The 27,827-nt window shown below is 37.2% G+C and overlaps 1 protein-coding gene and 2 long non-coding RNA genes across 3 annotated transcripts; 1 reads left to right on the top strand and 2 right to left on the bottom strand.

Annotated features, from left to right (window-relative positions):
• Nucleotides 1-1,058: 1,058 nt before the first annotated feature.
• On the bottom strand, nucleotides 1,059-27,771 carry LOC139961355 (oxidative stress-induced growth inhibitor 1-like). Its single transcript, XM_071960501.1, has 6 exons — nucleotides 27,608-27,771; nucleotides 12,230-12,430; nucleotides 10,229-10,362; nucleotides 8,461-8,655; nucleotides 4,360-4,448; nucleotides 1,059-3,498 (listed from the first exon to the last, which is right to left on the bottom strand). The coding sequence occupies exons 2-6, from the start codon at nucleotides 12,318-12,320 to the stop codon at nucleotides 2,481-2,483; spliced, it is 1,527 nt and encodes a 508-aa protein (XP_071816602.1). The 5' UTR covers nucleotides 12,321-12,430; nucleotides 27,608-27,771; the 3' UTR covers nucleotides 1,059-2,480.
• LOC139961364 (uncharacterized) lies at nucleotides 14,608-19,461 on the top strand. Its single transcript, XR_011790805.1, has 3 exons — nucleotides 14,608-15,014; nucleotides 15,714-15,788; nucleotides 16,966-19,461. It is a non-coding gene; the product is annotated as an uncharacterized lncRNA (long non-coding RNA).
• On the bottom strand, nucleotides 19,737-22,829 carry LOC139961348 (uncharacterized). The gene is made up of 3 exons (XR_011790804.1): nucleotides 22,368-22,829; nucleotides 21,408-21,524; nucleotides 19,737-20,315 (listed from the first exon to the last, which is right to left on the bottom strand). It is a non-coding gene; the product is annotated as an uncharacterized lncRNA (long non-coding RNA).
• Nucleotides 27,772-27,827: the final 56 nt, after the last annotated feature.

Here is a 27,827-nt window from a genome sequence, read left to right on the forward strand (position 1 = left end):
GGCTGTTATTTCAGTATTCGTCATCAAAATGCAACAAGCATTTTTATAGTTTCGACATACAAAAGCTCCTTTCATAATGTCTTGCTTAAACTAAAATACTCCAGCGGCATTTTGCAATCAAATTCATATCAAACTGTGAAATCATATTACCATCACCATTGGTCACACCGTCATAACGTTTTCCGGTTTTCTTTTCATCAATCAAATTGTATTTGTAATTCAATGTCATGTGTTACGCTACCACCACTGGTCCAACGCAACCAACAATATAATGATTCTAATAGATCTAATATGCCGAAGAGCTGAAGTTATGGTATGGAAAAACGTTCAGGTGGAAAGTACAGCTTTAAATAATATAGAATGAAAATCCAAATTATACATAGAAGAAACAGATCGGCAGGAAGAAAGAAAAAAAAAGAAAGCTTTTAAGCGAAAAAAAAAATACAATAAATTAATGTACTGTAATACAGATTTTGCAATGGAGCCCTAATTTAAATCATTAACATAATACGCAAATGAAAAGAATTTTTTCTTTCTTAAATACTTCAATTAAGGTGAAAATGTAACTTTGGTATTGGCAAATCAAAAGTCCCAACACATGCTGTATACATAACACACATAAAAGATACCAGGTGCAAAGGTTATTCTGTGTTCATTGACATAACACAATCACTGGTCTGTTTGCTTCATATCCAATACTTTTTTCGACACATTTAATATGGGTTTACCCATGACAGACATGAGGAACTGCAGGCGTAATAAACCAACATAGATCATCCACTGGTTGAATATCACCCGAGATAATATTAATACCAAACGACAACGAACATATGCAAAACTGTCACTTTAAACAGCCACTGAAGACATACATCTCGCAGCAGATGTTAACGTTTCCAGAAGGCTACTTTCTGTGGAAACTGATGAAAGGACCATATTCACAGGAGGTATTAGGTGGTACTTTCTTATCGTTCATCGGTTATCTTTCCGTTGATGTAGAGAACTAACAACATATTTCTCCCCTTCCTCTTATTCCCCCTTCAAAGCATCCTTCAGCATCATTTTTCGTTTGAATTTGAACAAATCAGTTGAGCTCTGCGCAGAGTAAGATTACACAACAGATGAAAAACACAAAGATAGATTTACAGCTTGTCACGTGATGGAAATTAGTTGATGGATATTTGGAGCATTCCATCTGATCATGAACGAATATTTTGTCCGGAGTTATTTCATTTTTAGTATAAACTATATCAAAAGGAGCAATCTGGAAAAAAAAAATTCAATTTTCTCTCATTATTTGAAGTAAACCTAATGTTCTGCATGGTTTTGGAGGTTTAGTATGACCATAGAGTCACAGATTTTTTATAAAATGAAAGTCAACGTAAAAAGCTGCTTTATGTATTATAAACAAGGAGAAAGCAGATATGCGAGAATCACAGAGAAAAAATCAAACATAATAACCTAAATAAGTCATACCTAATTGCAAGCTAGATAGAAAAAAATACAAAAAAACAAAAACAGTATGCATCCCTCCATCATAGATATGGATAACAAGTTTACTGTTTGAGACAGAACAAACGAGGCTAAAAAGCCAAATATTGTACAAAGACTGTCTTAGAATAAAGTAGGAAAGATTCTATTTGAATTGTACAGCCCATGAATACATTTTAATGTAACTCTTCAAAGCTTCAAAGCTAACACTGGAATGAAACTGATTTGTATCTAAAACTCTGGAGAGAAATTTGAAGAAGAAATATCTCGCTCATGCTTGGTTACTGTTGTAGCAGTTAACACAATGGACTGTGGATCAGACACAGGAAAGTTTAAAACACAAAGTTCATTGTTTTAAAACATACAATTTAGCTTAAGATACAACTGGTCCATGTACTGTACAGAACTAGTTATAAATTCGGTTTGAGCTGTCATAGCCAACCCCCCCCCCCCTTTGCCCTCCCTTCTCTCATATATGCAAAGACTAAAAACATTTTGTGCCCATTAAACCATTCAAGTATACACATAAAAATTCAATTTTTCAAAAATAAATACAAAATTTCGAAATCAGCTGAGTTCCTTTAATATCTCAGAGTATGCAATTTGGTATAAATTTCTTGTCTCCCCTTCCCCTCACCTCTCTTCTGAACCCGCCCTCTCTGGTTGCACACCTAAGATCAAATCCTTTCACTGAGATTGTCCCATGGTGATGGTAACATTTTCTGAGATGTAGGGTATTAAACTCTGAAGCCCAAAGAAAGTACTGAGTAACCATCGATCAAACCCACCGAGCAGCAACAGGGAAGTAACATTCGAAGAGCAAAAACAGCTGTTGCATTCGCTCCGTCCAAACTCTTCAAGACCCATCTTGAAGATATACCCGAGCGACGCCAGAACCACTCAACTCAGCTGTACATTGCACATCGTACTTCCTGAGAAAATAAAAGCTCATTCCAAGCTAAACACAGGAAAGTTCAAATGAGATACTCTTTTCACAGGTTATTGTTGTTCTTACTTGCCATGTGACCTTTCTCCACCAGGTGCTTCGTAATTGCCAATGCGCCCCCTAACGAAAACCTGACAAAGTTGTCTCCGACCAGTGGCCCCATCGCATACAAGCCGGGTTGGTCGACAATTTCCATGGTGAAGGGATTCACAGCCAAGGGATTGTTCTTGTAACTGATTGGCTCCTCTTTCTGAAAGCCCATGTGCCTTCCTTCGTTCGGAAGGAACGTAAGGTCCGGCTGAGAGCCAATCAACACTACCGCTAGCGATATGGACATATGATAAGGACCCTGGGGGCCCCGCATGGTCACTGAGTAATCCGCTAAGAACTTTTCAACCTGGTGCTCGGCCAGAGGGGTGTAACCGGGGTCCTTCTTCTCCCCTCTCATTAGTTCTAAGACCTCGTGATACTCTGGGTAGACTGCCTTTGGTAATCTAGCCAGAGCTATCTGCTGGTCGCGGGCCTTCCTCCTGAAGACGTGGATGACGGGAATGTTGGCGTTCCGGCAGCACTGAACGGCATCGGCCGCGCTGAGCCCGGCGCCGACCACTAAGACTCTGGACGACGCACAGCCCAGGTCGCCTCCCTGAATGGCCGACTCCAGATCCTGTACTTTGGTCTTCACGAAGCCGAGGTCTTCTCCTGCCACGTGCAATTTATTGGCTCTGCCCAGCATCCCTGTTGCCACGACGACATTCCTGGTGAGCATGGAGAAGGAGTTGCAACAGCCGCAGGACACGGTCTTATACACGCCTTTCACCTCAAAGAGGTTCTCGCCCTCCAAGCCGAAACATTTCTTACAGGTCGTCTCCCTTTCGCCACTTTCATCGTTTATTATCCGTTTGCCTTTTATCCTCTGGACTGACGTGACTAGAGTGTTTGAGAGGAAATATTTCTCCAGGTTCTTTTCCTGGACGTAGCTTTGGTAATATCTGGCAACTTCTCCTAGCGTGGCCCTGTCCATGTGATGTGCTTGGAATGGGCTTTGGGAATCTTTGCTTGAACTGCAAGATGGAAGAGAAGTGTGAACATTGTTAAACATGACTACAATCAAAGGATCATGTTCCGTATGTATCTGCCCTACTGGCCCTCCATTTAAATACTGTTCAACATAACTACAATAATAGGATCATGTTACGTATGTATCTGCCCTATTGGCCCTCCACTTAAATACTGTTCAACATGACTACACTAAAAGTATCATGTTACATATGTATCTTCCCTACTGGCCCTCCATTTCTGTCTCCGATGAAGGTGTAATTTATTACAACACTTTAACGTTTTAGTATATACAAAATACCCACATGGCTACTACCAACTTAGGTGAATCAATCAAAAAAAAGTTGTCCAGCAGGTAGTGCATATGCTTTAATATGAAAGCCGGATGCAAGCTTATCCTTTTAAAAGTTTGCAAGCTTTTATCTCTTTAAGTATTATTTGTTTGAATTGTTAGCATCAACAACCCTTTCACAGCCGCTCTGTTATTTTAATGGCAGACTGCATACTATCATTCAGATCTATACCTAATACAATGCCAAAACCAGATCCATACCTAATTAGGGTTGCCAACCTACAGTGCCAAAACCAGATCCATACCAAATTAGGGTTGCCTTACCTACAGTGCCAAAACCAGATCCATACCAAATTAGGGTTGCCTTACCTACAGTGCCAAAACCAGATCCATACCAAATTAGGGTTGCCTTACCTACAATGCCAAAACAATGAGAGGTTTACTGCTTTGCTTATCAAACCTTAGACTCTGATTTCTCAAGTATATAGCTCATGTAATAGGCTACCAACAATACCATGATATAAAACTTATCACTTAATAAATCTTAACACTTAAAACTTTTATTACAAATTACCGAAATTTGGCTATCCATTGCTTGAAATCTTGCCCAGGGAGTTCCATCCAACAGCCGAGACTCAATGTCAGAACAGACGCCTCTAAATCCTATAACAAAAGGAAAGCGAAACATTGAATTCAGAGTTCCAAACATATTGCATATTAAATCTGATTCATCATCTTGCAATCTAATGAACAAAAATGAGAGCTGGTGTGTTTTGAATAATTTAGATCATTTATCAGTAGGTTAAAGGGAAAAGACAACATGGTGAGTATTGATTTTACCGAAAATGTACATGTATACGGTTGTTGTTTCTAAAAAAAATCGAAAGCCTTTGTAATATTGACAGTTTGACACCTCCCAATAAACCATGTCGTTACAGTACACCATTGTCTGTAAGTGTACTCAAACACATTGTAATTTGTAACCAATATGTAAGAGACTTTCAGCATACAGTTTATATCATGTGTAACATTGGCAAAAATGTCAAAAATGACTCCACAGAGTAAGAAGTTAACATGTTCATCAAAAGTACATACCATACGTAAATTGGTTACATATTTCACATTAAAGCCAGCAAACATCCACAATAGCATCAATTACAGTACATTTAAGTTTGTATAGTTATCGTGGAACGACCGTATGGTGAGGGCAGAGAATTACAGGGATGCAACTTTAATGCAGTCCTGACGTTAAAACAGTTATACAGGTAGGGTACGACTTAAACATACGGTAGATGAGAAAAAAAAAACAACCGTTATCAGAGAAGCAAGAATACTAGTATAACCACCTTGTGTGGTATTAATACTGTACTGCAACTGCCATGCAAAACATTTAAACGTAAAATAGATAATGATTTTGAGGGGACTGTAGTGTTGAGTAGATGCCATGCACAGGTTGATACGTACAGTATAAGGAGTGATATGTCACAGGCAATGCTGTATATTGTCTCTCTTACAGTACAAGTAAAAGGCTCTAAGCATTCATGAGTACTGTACTAGCACTTCATTTTGAACTAGTATCTAAAGCAGATTCCAAAATGTCCCGAAGACAAAAGTATGAAGAACAAATATAATGAAGTACGGATATAATTAAGTACGAATATAAATAAATATGAATATAAATCCAAGAGAACGAGTGTTCACAGCGAGGGGCAACCGTTCCGGAATACGAATACCAACTGACCAAAAGTCAGTTCATGACCCGTTTAAGGAGATAGCCAATGACCGTATAGATATGCATTGAAATGTTATCAATGCTAGGACAACTACTACTGTACCAATGCTGGTACCAGTTCTATTAATCCTCACGGCTGTTCTCCGATCACGTTGGATCTCAGTTCACTTTGGAACGTGATCTGACTCGGCTACATTTCTGTTCTGATTAGGGAAGCTAAGGTGTCCTTGGTAAAGGGCAAATTTTTTTTTTTTTTTTTGTGGTTATTAGCACTCCAGAGTTCCACTGTGCAGGAATCTGATGTGGACAACTCAATTTTATTATTAACTTCAATGGACAACCTTAATAAAAGACCAGGATGTGTAAGGGAAGGACAGAGATAGCTTTCTGTGTAGTACATATACGTAGCCCTGGTACTGTATGCATGTTAATGGCCATACGGCATATATGATAGGTTCAAAGAAGCCTATGTGTTTCGATATTTATGGATATCATTACATCATGCACTGCATACGGTATATACTGTACTGTACTGTACTGTACTAGAGATGACAACCAATGGATGGAGAATACTGTAGACCAGAGATACATGAATAATTGCCTGGTTACTGATTGGTTATAAGCCATCTGCACATGTGTTCACACGTAAGTGGTCTGTGACATATATACAGAATGTGCAATGAGAGACAGTTATATGATAATGTACTTTAACGTTTGATTTATCTCTACACTAGTTAGTTAATTAAGCTAATTAAGTATGTACTGTAGCTCTACAGACAGCCCTGTTCATATACAGGAATTAGCTGGTACTGTACTCTGCTGTGACAGTATAAATATCATCCATTTAACTGTTATTAACAGAGTAGGTGCAGGAGAGTGATGTGAAGGGGAATATTTTCACTCAAGTTCCAGATCTAAGGTCACACACAGTGACGGTTACAATGTTGGTTTGTCATATGAAACTAAGAGTCGCAATGCTCACCTCAAACACACACCTTTAAGCGTTCATATGACATGCAAGTGTTTTCAAAGTCTCAGTGAAAAACAATCCTATGTTAATTTCATATCCTAAAAGGCCAAACCATTGGAGATCATCCTTAGCTATAGAGACTATAAGATTTGTTTCCCGACAAATATTTCAAACAGTAATTAAGAAACCCTAAATCTGTCCAAATTTGGTACTAGTAATTCCTTTTGATCTTTAAAGGTTAATAATTCAAACAGGATACATCTCGTACAGGAACTTGGTTACAGTCGCCTGCGCTAAAATCGGATCTTTATCCTGTTTCACGAGAAATTCTTCCATTAATACATTGCCAAGGGCATTCACCATTTAGGCAGTCCTCCTACATTACAAGATACAGTATTGACCTAATCAAGCCTTTTGTTTAGTGTTCAAACGATTAACTGAATCGGAATCGGCCCGATTATTGTATAATGGGAACATTATTGGAATCGGTAAAAATTACGTGGAATACCAGTAATGTCATACCGATTATTCGAAAAACATATGGAAGGTGAAAATATTCAAAAACATATGGAAGGTGAAAATATCATAATTTTTCATGTAAAAAAACCAAATTGGAGTAGTTTCTAGTTGTTATGATTTCTTTACATCAGTATGGTAACATTCTACAGTAGTTATGTTACGATGGTACAATTTGCTGTTCAGTTTGATTGGCTTAAGCTTACATTTTATAATTGAACTTGAATGGAGTTCAATAGGTAACGAATAAGGATGTTTAATCATAAACGGAATTATACTGAAAATAAGTTCAATACAATGTCGGAATGTAAGAAATATGTAATTAAAATTTACACTTTGGTAAGATTGAAGATGGATGGTATGTCTGAGACACTTTTTGAGATGGATATTTTGAGTACAGGTAACTATCCTTTTCAAACCATTACCAGGTGACATACACATCGAGGTGGTTAGGCCATTTGCTTAGCACAGTGCTTAACTGGTAGGATGTCATATTTTCGAAATTTGTAAAACATTTTGAATGCATGCGTAGTTTCCCGATTCCCAAAGCATTACTAGTCAATATTCTTCAATATTAATTTTTGTTGCATCCAGTTTCTGCCATTGTTCTCAGGCTCTGTGCTTAACTGTATCCAAAAACTTGTAAGGTTAGCTTTCGGAATACTTCAGAAAACTTTCATTGTCTTTAGCAACCTCATGGAATGCAGGTTGTGTATATATTACATGGTTTACGTTAGATGAGAGAGTGTTAACATGACCAGTTTTGTTTATTGTTCAAGGAAGCCAGGATAACAAGTTTATTTTTAGCTGAGCTCCAAAATATGGCAAGCTGTTCCTAACTTGCATTTTTATCTGCTGTACTGTGAGTTATGTTCTTTCTGTACGAAAATATGAGGAACTTAAATTGAGTTTGCATTGATTGTAAATCCCATTTCCTGATTCACTATCTGGTATTGTACATGATGAATATCTATTTAATAAAAACAGTTCAGACACAATGTCCCTGAAGGAGGGGGGGGGGGGAGGTAGGAGGTGGTTGGAGGGATACCAGGATAGGTCTAACAATTTTTAACCCAGTTGTTTCTATTTCCTTTTGAGTTTCAAATGTAACATATTCCTCTTATTTCTTTCTTTTTTCCTGTTTCTTTTGCATGAACAGAATCTGATATGGAAAGTCACAACATGTGTACCGACTACGTACAACACACTCGGCAGACTCTTCTTGGCACTGTATGTAAATGCTAACAAATGCCAAAAACAAATTTTACGCCTGATTTATGTCTACTTGATGGCATGCTAGGTACACAACAGACAGTGATGGTCCAGGTCCCTTGCACCGAGTTTACTACCCGGTGCGCAGACACTGATCGGTACTCTGTGCCAGCCAGGACCAGCCTCATGGGCTGCGAGTAAAAGGCGTAAGATATGTTCTGGGTACTGCTCTCAAAAATACTCACCCACCAAGCTCCACCGGGAAGACCACTACCAAGGACCTTGTGGGGTACCACCTTGTCCTCTTCACCTTCCAGGAAGTCCATCCTGGATGGCACTCGGTCTCCTTGGTCTGCATTTGGGTGTTGTAAGGTATCAAACAGAAGAGCTACCGGGTGCCTTGATCGGCCCTCCAGACCCTCTGAGAGATACTCCAAGTCCTGTAGATGTTAGATTGATAAAAGAGAAAACAGGAACTTTAACTGACCAGTACTTGATTAAAAAAATAGAGAGTCAAGAAAAATCTGCTAGAAAGGTCTGATTCGGCTTTAATATTTGGCTGGAAACCTTCAAAAAGAAAAGAGCATGCAACCATCTATTTGTGAAATTAATGTAAAAACTGCAATTATAACAGCTTGGTAGTGTTAGCTTGTTCATATTTTATTAACATTGTACATTGAAATGAACAGTATTTGTGCTCAGGCAGGACCCTTGCTGTATGCTGTAAGTAAATGCAAGCAGCATATATATGGTATTAACAACAACAATAACAATCATAATAACTTTGAAGCAAACAAACTGTGTGCTGCTGTATAACATATGACTTTCAAAGAACAGTTTAACAGGAAGAAAAAAAAAGGATAAAATTTGAGGAATTTGCCAGCTTCATATAAATTGTTGCATTAAAGTATCAACAAAGGCAATATCTGTCAATAATAAGCTTTTAATCCAATTTTTCTCATCTGAGTTACAACATTTAACAAATCTACGTATTTGACACAAACAAAGGCGAGAGAGTTGATTTCAAATAGACAATAACATTTTACTGTACTTCAGAATTTCAGATAATGAAGAACTCTGCTAGTACAACTTTCAGTTCAAGGTTTAAACAAAAGACTGATACAGTTCACTGGTGCACTTGAACTCTGATTCTGCTTACCTGGGAAAATTAGTTTTTTTGCAAGTCATTTTCTGCTTACCTGGGAAAATTAGGTTTTTGCAAGTCACTGTTTCAAATCCAGTTTTCATATCAAAGTATTGCATTACTCAAGACCCAAGAACAGTTATACTTGAGCAGCCTTGACACAAATCAGCTGCATTTGATCACCTTATACTTCCACATTAACAGCTGATAGACTTTTTAACCTTTTAATCTGAATTCCTTTTAAAAGTTTACTTGGAATTTGGGCATGATGGATAAAAACAGGAAAAACGTTATTTCCTTTGGAAAAATTACGAGTTTTTTTCTTCACACCTTCCAGTACTTATTGTTTGTTCTTATTTCAGACTATTAAGACAATGTTAGAATACAGTACAGCATGTGTGCAAGCAATCTGCTCAGTAAGGTCAAAGTTCATTTCAGCTTAAATGCACTTTTATAGAGTTTGCACACTAAATATGAACATTTGAAATAGTTCAGAACTGCATACCAGCAGAAATTTTTATAGCTTCAAAGTCACAGGGGAAATGAAAATCACCATGAAGCAATTAATTGACGTAATTGGAATGGAATTAGTATCTAATGTAAGAGGGGTCCCTCAGGATTGAAACCAGTAAATTAATATTTAGTTTTAAGCACTGTAGCCTACCCCTCCCATCCTTTCACCTAGCCTTTCCCATCTACCACCACTCTGACAAATTCTGAAATATGTATGTAACCATTGTAACGTTCATCAAAATCACATTGGAACACCATGACTGAAGTACTTAACAAACTGCCCACAAGATATGACATCGCTATAAACAGACTTTTCAAAAATGTACAAATATATCCACAAAATGTGTCATATTTACCTGTTCCACAAGGGATTTTTCAACATTATCTTCCAATCTTTTCTGCAAGTAAGTGTTAGGATGTTCGAGTCCATTGTAGTACGGCCAATGTCCAGAGAGGAAGAAGGATAAACACATTGCAGAGGGTCCATTCCCTGCGGAGAAAACAGTAAACAGTCATCACCATGACTACGTATTTGGTTACCAAAATACGAACAGAAAATGACAACACAGCCCAATGAAAGACTCGTGAAGGGTATTTTGACTTAGGTGGTTAACGTAACATCATTCTGAAGTATACTAAGTTACAATGAATACCCAGGCTCCCTCCATGCAACACAGTTCAGAGGTTCATGTGGTAACCACCCTTTGTCTAACCTTAATTAGTAATCAATCTTTTAATCCAATTTAGCCACACTTTCTGTGTCTGACAGTTATTGTATTCCTTGTTTCATTTTCAAACCTCCAGTTGTTGTTTAGGTAACCTTTAAATAACAAAGTCATTTTAGGTGAATGGCTAGTCTATGTGCAGTAGTACTGAGTCTGTTAATCTTATATTTGAAGGTCTAGTGCAGTTACTGCAGTATGGTACCACAACACTGTGACTAGCTGCTGGCTAACTCAAAATACAATGTGTGTACAGTAATACATATACATTAAATATCTACATGTGGCTAGATACTGAAGACACAGACAGTACACATGTACACAATCATATATACACAGTAGCTCATTGACTGGTTGCTAAGGGAGGGTATATAGTGATAAAAAGATTAGCAGTTCACTCTAGACATGATAGAGGGAGGGAGAATGCAAATGTTCTCAGGAGACAGGTAAACAGTACGTACAGTATGTGAGGAAATGTAGTAATTTACCTATGTCAGTAAGTGTAATACCTCACATTGAAGTCATATTGCAGTTATTTAAGTATGAATGCAAAAAAAAAATGGACTCTTCATATTCAACGTAAGAAATTAAAACATGGCCCATCACAATCAGTAGATCTGGTTTCTCTGGCATCTCTTTTCATCACTCAGTTCCGAAATAACAGAACTGCTTGTTGTCCAACTGTTGTTGTGCGTTATATACTGTATGCATGGCATGCATGCCTGACCTGTTCTGCCGAGATGAATTCAAGCATATCCAGGCCTATTGTTATGTACAAACAATGTCTTTACAACAACAATAGGAATCCTAGCAACTTTTATGATGGTACAACCAGCAATGTAAACTTTGAGCTGCTTTGTTATGTCAGTAATAAGATCAATAGACTTGCAACACTTGGTTATATATCAAAGTCTTACACCCAGTAAAGGACCTGAAAAGATGAAACAATGTAAAGTATAACAGTGGCCAACGTTGGAACTTCAAAATGACTCAGCAACTTTGAAGTTGAGGTCTCCATTCTAATAGACCAATTCCTATTTAGTCATTGACCTTATACCATCAGTCAGTACTCCAAGATATAACATGAAAAATTTATGATTTTTGAAAGCGAGCAATTTATAAAAATTGCAATTCAGCTCTGTTATATTAAACTGTAATATTGTTTATTTTCGAAATCCTACTGTAGGTACTGTATTAAAATAACAAAACCTTGAAAACCCCCAAAAAAGGCAAATTAAGTGAAACTAATGTTATACTACATATTTAGAGATCTCAGACCACTAAAACACAACTGATTGGCATTTTCTGTATCCGAATACTGTACAGTATATACCACTTCCATAAATTGTAAAAAGCAACACCAGAAAAATTACCAGTTATGTACCATAATTGATTTTTCTTTTTTGGGTTCCAGCGAAACACAGTATATCGAAGAGAGGGGAGGGTGGGGGGGGGGGGGGATATACATAATGGTGAAAGATGTACTGTATAGATACAATTTTTTGCTGAAACTTATGAGCATATATTACAAACTATTTATAAATCCTGTATTACTCTTCTTTTCCAAAAAATATATATATATGATTAATAGGTTTTTAAGAGCTTTAAAAAGGCAGTAAACTGAAGTATATTTACCTATGACTATTACAGGACTGTAGGCCTGCTCGGCAATACACCGTTGACAATGCCCTGCAGTCTCTGAACTGTTATTATTGTAAGACATCATGCCGACAACTTCCTCCTCTCCATTGTGATGATGATGCAACTATATATTGATTACTGTCTGGCAAATGTCTGAAGGACTTGCTCAAAATATCTCAAGAGGTTTTATTCCTTCTGTAAAGGGGGGGAAAAAAGAAGAATGTTACAATGACGAGTCCTAGAGTCACTGTACTGTAGAGTGAAAAGTTCCCCCTTCTAAAGAAAGAAGCAATTCATCCATTCAGAGTTGCTGTTCCTATTAATATTAAAAATATATATCGAGCTCTTAAATTGGTTTAACTACGGGTACATACAACAGACTTACCAAACATTCTTCTTTCCCACACGGACCCACTTTGTGTAAATATTGTACTATATCTAATCTTTGTTTAAACGAAACACTGTCTGTTTACATGAAGGTATACAGTAACTGTTCAACAGAACACAACAGCCAAGCTACAAATAATACATTTATCAAGTTTGATCAAAAGTATCTCATAAAACAAACAGGTTATATCTTTTTTAATTTTTAACTAAGGTTACGGTTTCTAATAACACACAACGTTTAGCAATTATTTAAACTACACTACTGTATCTTAAGGATTAATTAGTTTTGAAGTACACGTCCGAGTAAAGCAAACATTTGCAATTTGCGTCATGGTAACCCCTTGTAGGACCTTGGGAGCAGACTATGGAATTCCTATCTCTCATCCACTACTCAGTACTGTATGTACCCACCATAACAAAACTTTTTTGCTGTGTCATGCCATATCAATCATCAGTAGTTATGTTGTTTCATGTATCTTAACACCAACAACAAAAAATTGGCTATGTCACTACCAGAGTTTCTTTAACAATAACAAGTTTGTTATTATTCCCCCCAAAAAAGGAGGGAAAAAGTGAATGTGTTGTGCATGTACCATAGCAACAGGCCTTTTCGTTATACATCAAAACAAAAGAAACACATCACTGAGTTTTTTATATAGAGTGCTGTGAAGGTAAATGAATGCATTTTGTTTAGCTGTCGTACACTATTTGTTCTGTAAATGTATAGCGTTTTTTTTTTGAAGGATTGGTTCAGGTGTTCAACTTGTCTATTTTGTATGAAAGAGCACAAAAAGACAAAAAGAACAGTGAAGAAACTACCATGAGAGCATGCTCTGTTAAGGAGATATGACACTTTGAAGATATCAAAATTTCTTTGAAAACGACTGGTGTAGAAAGACTTACTGTGAAGGTGTGATGTCACATCCTCACTTCCTTAACATTTGTGAATATATTTCTTTAAAAATTATTTACATTTTTTAACACATTTGAAAATAATATAATCAAAAATTCTTCAGATGTTTAATCTCAAATACTTCCTTTGACAAATATCTTTTGGTTGAAAGTCATGAAATCTCACAAAATATTTAGAGAAAAAAACAAAGACTTTTCAGGAATGTGAGGATGTGACATCACAGCTAGTAAGATTTCAGCAGTTTCTACACAATCTGATAAAACTTTACACTTGAATATCTCTTTAACTGAAAAAGATATTTGAACAGTTTTTTCACCATTGTGTTTCTTTTATTGTCCTCTTTCATATCACATAAACATGTATGACAACTGAACCAATCCTTTAAGTTGGTTGTTGTGCCGCCAAGTTTAGCCGATGCAAAATATGATTGCATTGCCATTGATTGAACTACTGTACATATGACAAGTTGACAACCCACTGAATATTTGCACGAAATAAAATATACTTTAGGCCTGCAGAAGAAAAGCTTAATATGTATATTTATGAAGCTTGCTTACACCTCTAACTATTTTCCAGATATTACCTGGTTGAAGTGGGTTTCAATTCGTACCACACTTACCAAGGTAATTTGAAGTCAGCATGTGAGATGATGTCATACAGTAGTTACAAAATCCTTTGTATTTGCTTCACTTTCACTCCATTGTGTTGACCTTCGACTGGGTACACGTTTTCAACTTTCAGTTACTACACATCATGCCATTTATACCCGCAGTTACCCTTGCCGTACAAATGTCCACTTTTCCTAAACTCCTAAGAAACCTTGCTATAAATGTCTGTGTACATGTTTCTTCTGCATAGTACACAATGACTATAGAATAGATGATACAATAACTACTGTACCTGTAGTCTGTTGAATTGTTTTTAAACCTCTCTTAACTTGAGCTTTACTAGATGCTATGTAGGTCAATCTTTATCATTAATGATGATCTACAGTATCCATGGATGATGCATAAATTATATTAAAGAGGCGTGGTCGTGACGTAGTGGCTTTTAGAATATTTCTTCTGGACGTCAGAGTTTGGTACAGTACATTTCTCTGACATCACGAAGGTGACGTCACTCAGTACTTTAACGAATGATCACCGCGACGAACATCGGCAACTTTCTCCTGTATGCAGTCTGCTACATGTACAGTTTCATATAGGGAAAGCCCAGTACACAATGAAGGGAGTGACTGTTTTATTGACAATAGGCTACCGTGAATTAGATATTTAAAGCGGAAATTAAAAGAACGGAGGTCAACATCGGTTCTTCTTTCCGACGCTTTGATGAGTGGGTTCGACGGAAAAAAAAAGGCTTCGAGACGAAACGAGGTGAATTTAAAGAAAGTCGAGGGATAGGTGACAAAGACCTAACGGTTTCCTCAACACATTGTGGACACCTCCTTGAATGTCATCTCACTGCATGTCGTTTTTGCTGGTAAGTGCGTAACTTTCAGCATGCATAAACTTTTAAAAATGTTTGATATGCCTAGGTCCTCCAACCATAGGTGAACAAGTCATACATTGATGTAGGCCTATAACTGAAAGTCAATTGCTTTCTCTCGATCAAGGTGAAGCAAGTACATACAGTATTCCAAGAACCTTTCAAATAATTGATTAGGAATAGGCTCAGGCCTAATTTTCGTTGCTAAAGCCTCGAGGCCTAACTTCTTTGTGTAGGTTTTATTCTGTCAAGGGACCTCTTTGGACTTATTTTTAGTTATGGACAATATCAGCATTGATTTACCTCTATGATGAACTGAAGTAGTGCCAGGGCTTTATTTTCTCAGTTTGAAACTTGTAAGATTGTATCTGAGGACAGTTTATCCTCTCATCATGAGAACAGGTGTAAAATATGTTTAGATCGAACTTGAGGTTTCCCCCTCCCACACAAGATATATTCACGTTGAAGATATATTCTAATTAGTAGGAGTTGTATGTGGATCACCAGTTAACTACAAGTTTGCATGATAAATTGCCTAGCTGGTTGTATTCAATTGCTGGAGTCACATCAGACCAAAGTTGATGAAGACTTATACATAAAAACATGTTGTTCCGTTAAGTAGAAAGTGGTGTGAGTGAAATTTGTGCTTTGACAGTCCTTGCAAATGCTTGTTTTTATTACACTTTGTTGAAGGTCGTTTCACAGTGATGAAGAAGGTATTGCAGCCCTATCCCATGGTGAAGAAGAACTATTGTGTATTGATGAAGGGTGAGTATATAGTAAAGACTATCACATAGTTACTCTATGGAAGTTTCTATGGATACAGTTATCAGTGTAATTTACATGGAATATAACCTGCAAGTTAACACTGCTGTACAGTGTGGAGCCAGCCATACTGTCAAGTGAGGAACTATTTTCATTCTCATTTAAAGTTTCAAGAAAAGAAGAAGAAAATCAGTTAGAGTAAGCTAAGCTAAGGCCTACGGTTTCATGTATGACCTATTTCATAGTGAAGTTGGGGTATACATCCTGCTTAAATACTCTGCTAAATGTGGTTTATTAGGTCAACAATTTTGGCCATTGAAAATTCCTATATTCCATGCTTTACCAGAACTATACAAAATATTCATTACAATCTTCCCTGCCTATAGCAAATTCCACCAAGAGTACCCTGTTTTAGGCAAAAACAACACGGGAGATTGAATATCTACAGGTGTAGGTAATGCTAGCCATACTGAACGCCCCTTTGCACAAATTCATGATGAAACACACTGTACTATTTCAGTGGTCAAGCCAAATTTGTCTTCACACAGGCAAGTACTGTATTGTTGTCCATTACAGCACTTGTGTCTACAACCATGTGGTGACTGTCAATTAATTAGGTGTACTCAAGGATGATTCCTAGTGCCAGTACTTGCCAATTTGGGGAAGTTTGTGCTATCAAGTAACAAAGTTTTAATGCTCAAGTGAATTTTGAGGAGGAATCTTTGCCATGTTAAATAATTCACTGGTTCGTGAATTTCGTTGTCAGGTTTTCAAAAGTAGCTCTAAATTTTGGCATGTCAACATGGGGAGAAAGGCCATAAGAGAGGGGGGGGGGGTTGTTAGGAATATAAATATTTTGCAAGAGAAGAATGCTAAGTTTAAGAGTTATTCTTCTTTCTGAAGCTGACCTTGGTTGTTGTGCTTCAAACTTGCTACAAGAGAACATGATACATGTGAAAACAGAGGTTACCCCTGGCCCCCACAATATCTCCCTATTTTATGCCCCTTGCATGTCAAGTATACCACACTGCCCCCCCCCCCCCCACAAAAAAAATACAGATACCATGACTGAACTGTTGTGCCTCTCTCTGCACTTACATTACAGTACTGATGCAAATAGGCTTCAATAATCTATTACTAATATACCTGTTGACTGAATTTTTGGATTTTCTTTTCCCAGAGAATTACTCCCTAATGAAACTGTAGGGAGTGAGGTGTTCCCCCAGAGCTTGAGATGGACTCCTCAGAAATACAGAGTGAAGAGTCTCTTCCAGATAACTGCCCCTCAGGGGAAACTCTTGGTATAATTGAGGAAGCGAAATGTTTTGTATCTATAAACAAATTGTTAGAACTGCTGAAGTTAATACATGGGGAGTACTGCACACACACTAACTGTACTAAAATAATATCTTATCAATGGAGTGCTATTGGTACAGCAATGATTTTTTCTTGGAAGTGTGAAGATGGCCGGCCATGTGTGTGGAAAATAGTACTCACAAAACAGATTTTGTGGTATCTTTTCAGGTAACATTCAAATTTCGTCAGCTGTAACCATTTCAGGAAACAAGTATTCTAAAATGGCTTTGTATTTTAAAGTTTCCAATTTTTCTTTTTGTAAGCAACACAACATTTCTACGTGTTCAAAGGTTGTATGTAACTCCAGCTGTTACAGCTACTTGGCAGAAGGTCCAAAAGGCAGAATTCTGCAAACTTAAAGACAGAGGTTTATGTGTAGCAGGAGCTGCTAGAACAGAATCCCTTGGGCATTGTGCCCAATACTGTACTTACAGCTTCATGGATGAAGATTCTTAAAAAATGTTGCATTTAGAGGTAGTTGATGTTAGGGAAGTAGGTGGGAAAAGTCCAAACATGGAAAGAGTAAGATTTGAGAGAGGATTGGATTTTCTAATGAAATAATTTAAAATCTGTGAAGTAGTGACAGATGCCCATGTTCTGATAAAGGCACTGCTAAAAAAGTGTACAATATATGATGGAATTTCTCATCAAGTGGATGCTTGGCATGGGGCAAAGAACCTTGTCTGGAAACTCTCTAACGTAGCAAATGCCAAAGAGAACACTGATCTGCACTTATGTATGCCTGCTATAATGTAATCATTTCTGGTACTCCGCTAAAGAGTGCGGCAGTAATGATATCAAAATCAAGTCAATTTGCTGTCACTTCTTCACCACATCGTAGACGAACACCAGTGGTTGTTGTCAATTGATGGTACACCAGGTGAATGTAGTCATCACCACTTATGTGAAAACGACCATAGTAAGCCATATCTAAAGAAGGGATCACCATCACATGAAGCCCTTAGGTCTGTCATACTCAAGAAGCAATTTCTGAACACTTTTCCATATTACAAAATTTCAAGCATACTGGTTCTCTTGAATCATTTCACAATCATATGCTAATGTATGCCAATAAACGTTGTGCTTATTCTTATGATGGATATGTAACTAGAATGCTACTGGCTGCTATTGATCACAACTATCACATTGAACGAGCATATGGTTCAACTGTTGATGGCTAACCAATGTATCGGGCAAAGTATAGTAAAAGATCAAAACAATGGGCACCTCAAAAATTGCCTAAGGCTTTTGGTTACATTCCTGAATTGATGAAAACTGTCTTTCTGCTCAGACAAGAGAATCAGTGCCATTTATCGGCCAGAGTAGGCCTACCTGAAGATCACCCAAAAATCATCAAACCAAATATTAGCAGCGCTCCAAAGCCTAGTATGAGTGTTTTACTTGCACAGTACCAGTCTAGATTTGCAAGTTCAGCTGACATGGGGCATTCCTAAGCTACAATGGTTAATTAAGGAAACGGACTGCAGTTTTATTTCACTTGAGTTTTTATTGATTAGCACTCTTAATGGCTCGAAGAGATGTTACATAAAGTTAAGTGTTGATGTGTGCTAAATTTACTAGTTATTTAAAGACTCCCTACTTTACTCGTTCATTTGATTAAAATCCTCTTTAATATTACTATGTTACAAGTCAAGCAAAGCATGTTCTTTGATTTTCATGTCAAAAACAGAGCCCTTGGATTACATTCAATACCATTTTATACTTGTAACACACTTGATGCCTTAAAGTCTAAAGTATTGCCACTGAGTTTTGCATGCATCTGAGGTGGCAAACTGCAGTCTTATCCATTGGTGAGTAGCATTTAGTCAGAACTTCTATCTAGACTAAGAACATATTATTGTAATGGTTAAACATGCAGGTGAATGGGGCTTTTAGTAGGGTTATGATGTTCTAGTTTCTTTGTTAGACTACCTACTGTAGTCCAGCCCCTGTAATAGATGAAACTTGGCTGTTTAAGAGGTCATTTATCAAAATTAAAAGTAGTACAATCTTGGCAACTTGGTCTGATAGTATTCATGGTTTTTAACTGTCTATAACACATCACAATGGCTGTGATAATACTTCATTTTTGAGAGAAAGAAAAGAGAATACATTGTCATCAACTATATTTGAACTTTTATACCTTTATTTGGAGTGCTCACATCTGTATTATTTGGATCTGCATTTGCTATTTGTCACCTACAGGTACATTCTAACTTTTTCCCCTGATTGTGTCGTTTCATACCTTTCAAAACATGAAATAAATATTTTACCTTTCAGCATAATTTGCAAACTTCTTTCACTCCTTGGAAGAACAATAACACCCATTCCCCTCCACCCTGCTTAGGTTACCACTCTCTATAAACTTGAAGACAATGAAATAATCAGTTAACATTCACCAATGTTTCACTGCTTGGAGTAACAAAAACTACTCCCACAGCCCCACCCACCATCATCCCACATAGGTTACTACTGTCTATAAACAAACGAAAGAAATTACCATCACTCTACCAAAGGTTGTTGAAAGGATTGAAATCCCTATCACAAACCATGAAGTAATCAGTTTACCTTCAACAATGTTGCACTTCTTGGAGTAACAGTAACCCCTCCCCCCTCCCCCCCTGCTCTTCCCCCATCACCCCACTCTTATCACTATCACTGTGCCAATATGGTTTCTTTTCAAATTGTTTTCTCTCTTAATCGATGAGGTTGTTGCCAGGATTGAATCCTACATATTGTCCGTCTACAGATGGAAATCTTTCCCTTATCTCTGAGATGCAACAGGATGGCAATACCATTCTATTTCCTCTACCTAGGCGACCAAACTTCCAGTAAATAAAATTTCTGTAAGCATAATGTCTGTAGTTCCTGTTGGTTCTGTTTTCTTCCAAAGCAAGATCATCCTCTCGCATGCGCATGTTTACACCCAAGATGTGTGCATTAAGGCAAATATCCCTAAATGCATCCGAGTAAGTTACACATTGTTGCACCCTGTTTGTGCAGCACTTCTTTTCCACATCAGTTAGCATCTCTACACATTGCAGACATTTCACGAGAAGCAGTTACTTCCTTAGTTTGGTTTGGCGCAGTGAGATCACTGTGAGCATCTGGGTTTCTGCGGAGCTCTACTGCAACCTGCTCTAACTGTTCTCATGCCAACCCTTGTACATACATCTGTTGGACAATTGAAAACAGCTTGTTTATTTCTTCAGTACAATCATGAACATATTAAGGGATAGCAGGGCAATTGGCTGCTAGTAAAAATGCAGAATATTTTCTGGGGTCAAACTCACTACCTCATAACACTCTGAATGGTGAAATTTTGAATTTTTGGTATTTTGTGAATGCATGTGGAACACAGCAGAGTGAATGATGCAATCATGGCACTATTTATAAGCTATTTCATTCCACAAAAATGTCACATTTTCAGCCACTGGAATATCCCTTTAAGAAAGAATTGAACACAAACATTTCATTTTATTTCATACCAAAAAATTCCGACCGCAGCCATTCACGTGAAACAAAACATAATACTCATCTTGATAGATAACTAGTTTGGTTATCATTGAAAGAGACAAAATGTGGTTTTCTTTGATTTCACAAAGACTGACATTCCTCAGAAGCTATACTTTCATTTTCTAATCTTTATTTACTTAAAACCTTGAAATCTGACATATTTTGGAATGTTAAATTTTTATCTGGAAATGTATTATGAGTTTGAATTTCATTAAACTTTAATATTTTGAATGAATATCTGGTGTGGATAAATTATTTTGGGATTATGAATGGGGGGGGGGGGTGGTTCAGCCCAATCATCATGCATGGTGACATCACATAGTTTGCTTCTGTTAGGGAACTTCATAAACCTGTAATATTGGCTGCAATCTGAATATCACTCTCTGGAGATTTCAAGGTGTGTCTGACACTAAGGTGTCCAACTGCACCAATGTATGTGTGACAATATTCTTTGTTATAAGAATTCGGTACAACATAAATTATAAATAGAAAAATAAGCAAATATTGGTCTGATAACAGTGGGCACAGTTGCACATTGTGACATCAACTTGTACAACATTGTATTATATGCATCATAAAATCTGGACAAATTTTGGTCTGATAACATTGGCAGTTGCCCATTGTGACATAACCTTGTACTACGGTACATTATTATATGCATCATAATCTGCATATGTATGATTTTTGTGGTCTATGATCATCAACGTAATGTCAATATTTAGTAAAGTGGAAAGTGTGTGCTATGCCAACCTGAAGTTGAGATTCATTGTTGTTTGAAGCCACATTCTGCTACCCAGGTGCACTATCATCTTCACCTGCTGCATGCTCATTTGGTGAGACCTCACTATCACCAGTGTCTGACAAATTCTGTATAAAGAAAAAAAATCAAAAGACACTTATGAATGCTACATTTCTAGCATGGCTTGCTTTGAGCCTGTTTGAGTGTAGATATCAGATGACGATGCTCTAGATATCATTATATATGGGCTTTAATCTGTCAGGACAGTTGTTATTCATACAGAGTATAGCTCCCCTGCTCGCACCCCACGGTAAAGAATCACTGCTGTGCGTGCAGTACTATACCAGCAATACCCCTTTAGTACTAGATTCTTACCAGGTTTGTATCAGGGCTTGCCATGCTGGTCACAACCATCCCCTAATCCCTGACTCTCACCCCACGGTATATAACCACTGCTGTATCTAAAGTACTTTACCAGCTTAATCCTATAGTCCTAGATTATTACCATGTTTGTATCAGGGCTTGCCATGCTGGTCACAACCATCCCCTAATCCCACAACCATCCCCTAATCGCCCCACTCTCCAAAGCAATGTCATATTCTCGTTTAACCCTATTCATGTAAAGCGCCCAAGCCTATAGGGCTACTTTTATTTGGTTTATAGTTATAGGCATAGCCTAGGCCTATACACTTAACTTACTAGACTTAGCCTAGGCCTAATATAGTAATAATAAATAAATAATTTCTTAGCTGATGAAATAAGGCCCTGTACATTAAACTTCAAATTGTAAGTGCATTTGCCACCCTCCCTTCCAACCATGCATTATATTTGACGATTCGTTTGCACACCGCGAGCACCATTACCCTTCGCCTTGTACCATTACATTATAGACCTAGGCCTAGGCTTACTAATGACACATTTAGGCCTAGCCTACCTTAACCTAGACGCTGTGTTGACAGTTATTAACTTACCGTAGGTTTCTTCTGGCAAGCTTTCCTTTTTGTCCCACAAGTACAGAAAGAATTGCAGTAGGCCCCTAGTCCCTTGCACGGACACCCAGCTCCTGCTCGGCCCCTTGTCCTAGTGCTGGGCTGTCTCTGACAGGTGTTATTACAATTACAACATTCCACCGGAAAATTGTGAATCCCATGATGATTGTTACTCTAGTTCAGATGACATCTTTGTTTGTAATTTTCAAAGACGGTTTTTCGAAATCCACAAAATATACGTTCGAGTGAATGTTTCGGCGGTGGTACTGTCATATGTTGAAGGTGAGTTGTCAACTGGTTGCCTGTACTGTAAGTCTGTAGACACACATACAGCACACACAGCAACGGTTCCGATTCGGTTAGTGCGATGATGACTGTACATATGTAGCGCATGCACTTCATATTGCCGCTGTGGCAACAGCGCCTGTGTTTTGCACACGTGTTCGGCAGACTTCTTGGAAATTAGTGGTCAGATACCATTTATACTTCTCTCTTACCTAAAGTAGAATCCATCTTACCAGTCACTTCCGATCTTTACGCATAGTGTAATAATTTAAAATCGTGTAAATTATATATTTTAAAATTTTAAAAGCTAGACATTGAATACTGAAAACGAATTTATTTTTTCCCATGTGAAAACCTCTTACATCACAATGAACAATGCCGTTTGGCAACAAACCTTAAACCAATGAGAAAATTGAAAAATAAATTGCTGTCGATATTTCATGACGACCGCGCCCCTTTAACTACACTAGTACACTCTGTATATTTTATTTGGTAGCACATTTCTATGAATTGTGTTCCAAAATTGGACAAGGAACTATTGTACATACCTGTAGCTGGGCAGGGGAGGGGTTGTAATTTTAAGGGATGATTGTTGCTCTGAGGGATAGGAATTACTTTTTAACTATAATTTAATTCCTTTCGTTCTTTCTGTAAAGGCTACTGTAACAGGTAGGTTACAGTACTACAAGTTTTTCTCTGTGTACTTCTCCGTCTGTACTGAAGTTATTCTCTCTGTTAATTAATTACTGTACATTTGTTCACTAATACGTAAACGAAACCAAAATAATCTATTTTTACACGAAAAGGTCATGAAACGTGACGACAAGGATTATTAGAGACTTTTATTGTACACTATTTCTCCATTTACGATACTGTAGCTATTCAGTTTATTGATTCACTTGTTTACAGTACTAGGTTTTTAACCATCTCATATTATTGTAATTTTATACATTGTATAATGCTGAGAAAATGTCATTAAATTTTAGTCTACAAGTATAAAGTTTGTTTTTGAACATTCTGTGCCAAGCTCTGAAGTTGAGGTTGAAGTTGTGATTGCTGGATTCGGCAAGAAGAAACTTCTTGACATTATCGTATCTGACCTTGTTCGCTATGAAGTCAGTAATATTACAAATTGAGTTGTGCGCTGGCTAGCTGGTGGGAAAGCCATGGCTCCGTTTGCAACAACCTGTTGCAACAGCTTCTTTTTTAATATGAAAACTTTTAACCGTATTTCTGTCATCAGCGAAGGAATGATGGCCAGATTTGATGGAATATATCCTGTGAAGTGTTGGAAAAGCTTGCAGTGGCTCTTTTGTAGACTATGGTACCTACTGTAGACTGATTCTAAGTGTGATGTTTAGTAATCTGTAGATAGTCACAAGTCACCTATCTAACCTAGCCCTGCTGAGGGACTATGTCACCAGAAGTCAATACACTTGGTCCCAAACGACAGATAAGGGATTCTGAACTTCTACTGTAATGTGCACTGTATCCAAGGGGGCATTGAACTTCTGCTAGACCAGTGGCACAGTGGTATCCGTAAAATACATTTAGGCCCAAAGAGCTCATGGATTACTGGAGTCATCATTAAGTAAAAAGACCGGTCGTATACAACATGTATGTATGCTTGTTAAAATTACTTGTTTTAACCTGGGTACATTCAATATATCAATGGAGAAGTAAGTAGTTGTGGTTTCTCCCTCTAAAAGATGTTCTTATGTCTCTTTTGTAGGGCATTGTTGGATTTGGGTGTAACCCTTTGACTTGTATCTGGTCACTGGCATGACCTGAGTTACATTGAGTGTATACACAGTTACACACAATTTGACTGTTCTTTCCTTTTTTTTAACTTCTTTCTTTTTCTTTTTCTCCCTCATATTCTCTTTGCCTTTAATTTTTGCATCAATTGGTTTAGTTGTCTGAGCAATATGCAATAAGTTACTGTACCAACTGATCATGTGGAGTATTTTACTAATATTGGAATCAACAAACAAGTGCAGTTAAGAAGATGGGTAAAGATAGACAGCATAAAAACTGTAAACACAGCTAGTGTTTACATTATTGACTAACTGATGATAATTTATGTGTGCAATGTAAATTGATGTACAACATTTTGGGCTTGTATCAGTATTACAGTGACCTTTAACACAGATCTATAGTAAACACTTACAGTATCACAAAATGTTATTTTTATATCTCTGCAGGTTCTAAGGCCATACTATATATACTTACAGTTTGAGGCTACTACTTAAGTACTAATTAAAAGCTAAGGCATTCACAATTTGTATTTCAAATTTCAAAGAAGCCATTGTGGATGTACAGTAGTTTGAAACGACTCAACAGATTGCCATTAGGAGACTTATTAAATGAGAACAGTATTTAAAGGTCTTCTCTTTATTAACTTTTGGTAGCCATGCTGTAACAAGGAGCACTTGCCCAGCTCTAGGGAAGTTAATACATACTCTTAGAGAATCATATGGTTCTGCTTAACATAATTAAAAATAATTTAAATAATTAAAATGGAATGACCAGGTAACAGTATGTAGTTGCTTTGAATAGAGTAGTGAAATTGATTTGACCCCTTGGTTGTAAATGGGTTGTCCCATGAGGATGGCCCTTAAAATCATTTTCTGGTGGCTAAAGTTGATAGCTGCACAAAATTGCTGGATATTTTCTGTGTGATCTAACTGTGAAATCTACATCCCCGTAGCATTTGGTATTGCAAAGGTATAAAGTTTTAATATTTAGTGATATTTTACTTCCAGCTGAAAATGTCTTTCTATTTCTTTACAATTTGTCGATCATTTATCGACAATCAAAAATAATATATATTTCTAAAAAAGAGATACATTTTAATGAAATTCTCTAGTTTATATTTTGAAAGCTATGCAAACATTCCACATGTATCAGGTTTGGAGGATAAATCAACCACAAGATTATAACAGCCTTAGAAGTAAAGCTTCCAAATAGCATTTGCCCAGATGACATCACAGACCCCCTACAGTGATCCCACTTCCTGGAGTAGTTGAAGGTTTAGCCAGTCAAACCAGGTTACATTCAATCAACCATACCTTGAGTTAGGGGCATGATATTGAGATGGGGGTTTCACCTAGCAGTGTGGAAATTTTCTCTTCAAGACTCACATTGTTTGTCACCCCAAAAAAAGTGTGAGAATTAATTGAAACTTTGTACCAAGAGCAAAGCGACCAAAAAGGACATTGTGATATTTGCTTACATACATTGCTATATGGTCAGTATTAAAGATATTAAATTGTCGGTCTCAGGATCACTTTTATAATATGAAAAGTTGTAGAATGCATCACATCTTATTGATCTGTTCATTATCACAAGTTTAGCTTATAGTCTCAAGGCATATAGTCTACAGCCAACCCACAAACAATTTTTATTTCCCATTGGAGATTGTTATGAACATAAAGAGTACAGTAATACAGTATTGAAATATTGAAACCCTATAGATTGTCTGCCCAAGCAACTTTTATTTGAAGTGGGTTTGCCTTTCACAAAATACAGTAAGAAGGTTTTAAGATGGCAAGTGTAACAGACCTGTGCACCTATATGTGGGGGGGGGGGGGGCTATTTAGCACTTTGATAACCTACAGCTTTCTTGTAATTAGTTAATATCATAATCATGTTGAAATTTAACATTTTAACTTCACTGTGTACTAGTACAGTAGTATATAACAACGGTTTCTTTGAATACTGAAAAATCAACAGGCCCCCCCCCCCTCCCTCCCCCCCACCTTACTGACTGACCAGACTTACACTAAGTGGACATAGGGCTGCTAGGTTCATGACATGTGTACTCTAACTCCATAACCAAATGACTACCAAGGAGTACCATGTACATGAATTAACTTCAAACAATTTTTACAATTCAAATACATACAGTACAGGTATCTGTCCCACCAGTTTGGACAATTTCATGGCTTCTTTTATTCATTAGGAATTTATAGGATTTGCAGTGTCACTAACTTGTTTAAGCCAATACTGTGGAAAGTATTCAGTGATTCAAGTTGTGACAACTTTGCAGATCTAAAAAAACATTTCTCCAAAAAATGTAATATTTGGCTAAGATCTAGACTAGTATATGACATTCACATGTCAAATACAACAGATGACCATACTAGTGATGGTCTACAGGCTATATACAGTAGCAACAGAGGGAGAAGGTTTGATTTGGACTTAATATACATGTTCTTTTCATTTCCAAAACTTGTAATTAATATAACTTGGTAAATCAACATACAGTTCTCCCTGTTGACTTGTTAACATAAATAATTCTTGGAAACTTGAGTTTCTAGAGTGCTTTGACTAAACAGTCAAAAACTATTCAGATGCATTATATACTATCTCTGTGTAGTGTAAGTATAAAAGCCCAAGGAGCGTATGCAAAGAAATTTAAATATTTTTATTTTGTCAAATATATTTGTAAGCACTTGGAAAGTTAGAGGGGATATGGCCCAGTGGTCCATGATGCCAGTGTAACTGTAAGGGATTATGGGGTCCTCCAAATAAAAACAAATATATGTCAAATGGTGCATTCTTAGGTATATTTAAGCTATAAATTAGTATTATAGTATACTTAGGTAACATACAAGACTGGACTCTACTTTAATTCTTTTCATGTGTAAGGGGGTTGGGAAGGGTAAGTACTACATCCCAACCCCCTGGATCTATTACCTCCCAACAGTCAGCTAAATAAGTGTTACATCAGGCATATTAAACCTACGATCGGGTAAATAAGCCCTAGAGCAACGCTTACCCCTTAAGTCTAACTCAGTCTAAGGCCCTATACTTACGTACAGTACTGCCCACTGGGGCAAGCTTCCCTAGGCCTGACGGCCATGTGATTGTCATAACCCAATAATGCCTTAGATCTTTTAATTCCTGGATGATACCAATGTCGGATATCTTACCTGTTCAAAATAACAGATACATTACTACATCGAAGACCAACTGAGAAAATTCTCCATTTTGTCTGAATTCGGCACTGTTTTTCACCATACACAGTACATCACCTTCCGCACTTTACTGAGTCACACTCACAGACTAAATCGTTTCTAGCCTACATGTGTAGACTCAAACGACTTATAATTTGGGAGCATGCAAATACTATACCTTGGATACTAATCAGCT

Source organism: Apostichopus japonicus, chromosome 3 (assembly GCF_037975245.1).
Source record: "Apostichopus japonicus isolate 1M-3 chromosome 3, ASM3797524v1, whole genome shotgun sequence".
NCBI classification, from domain to species: domain Eukaryota; kingdom Metazoa; phylum Echinodermata; class Holothuroidea; order Aspidochirotida; family Stichopodidae; genus Apostichopus; species Apostichopus japonicus.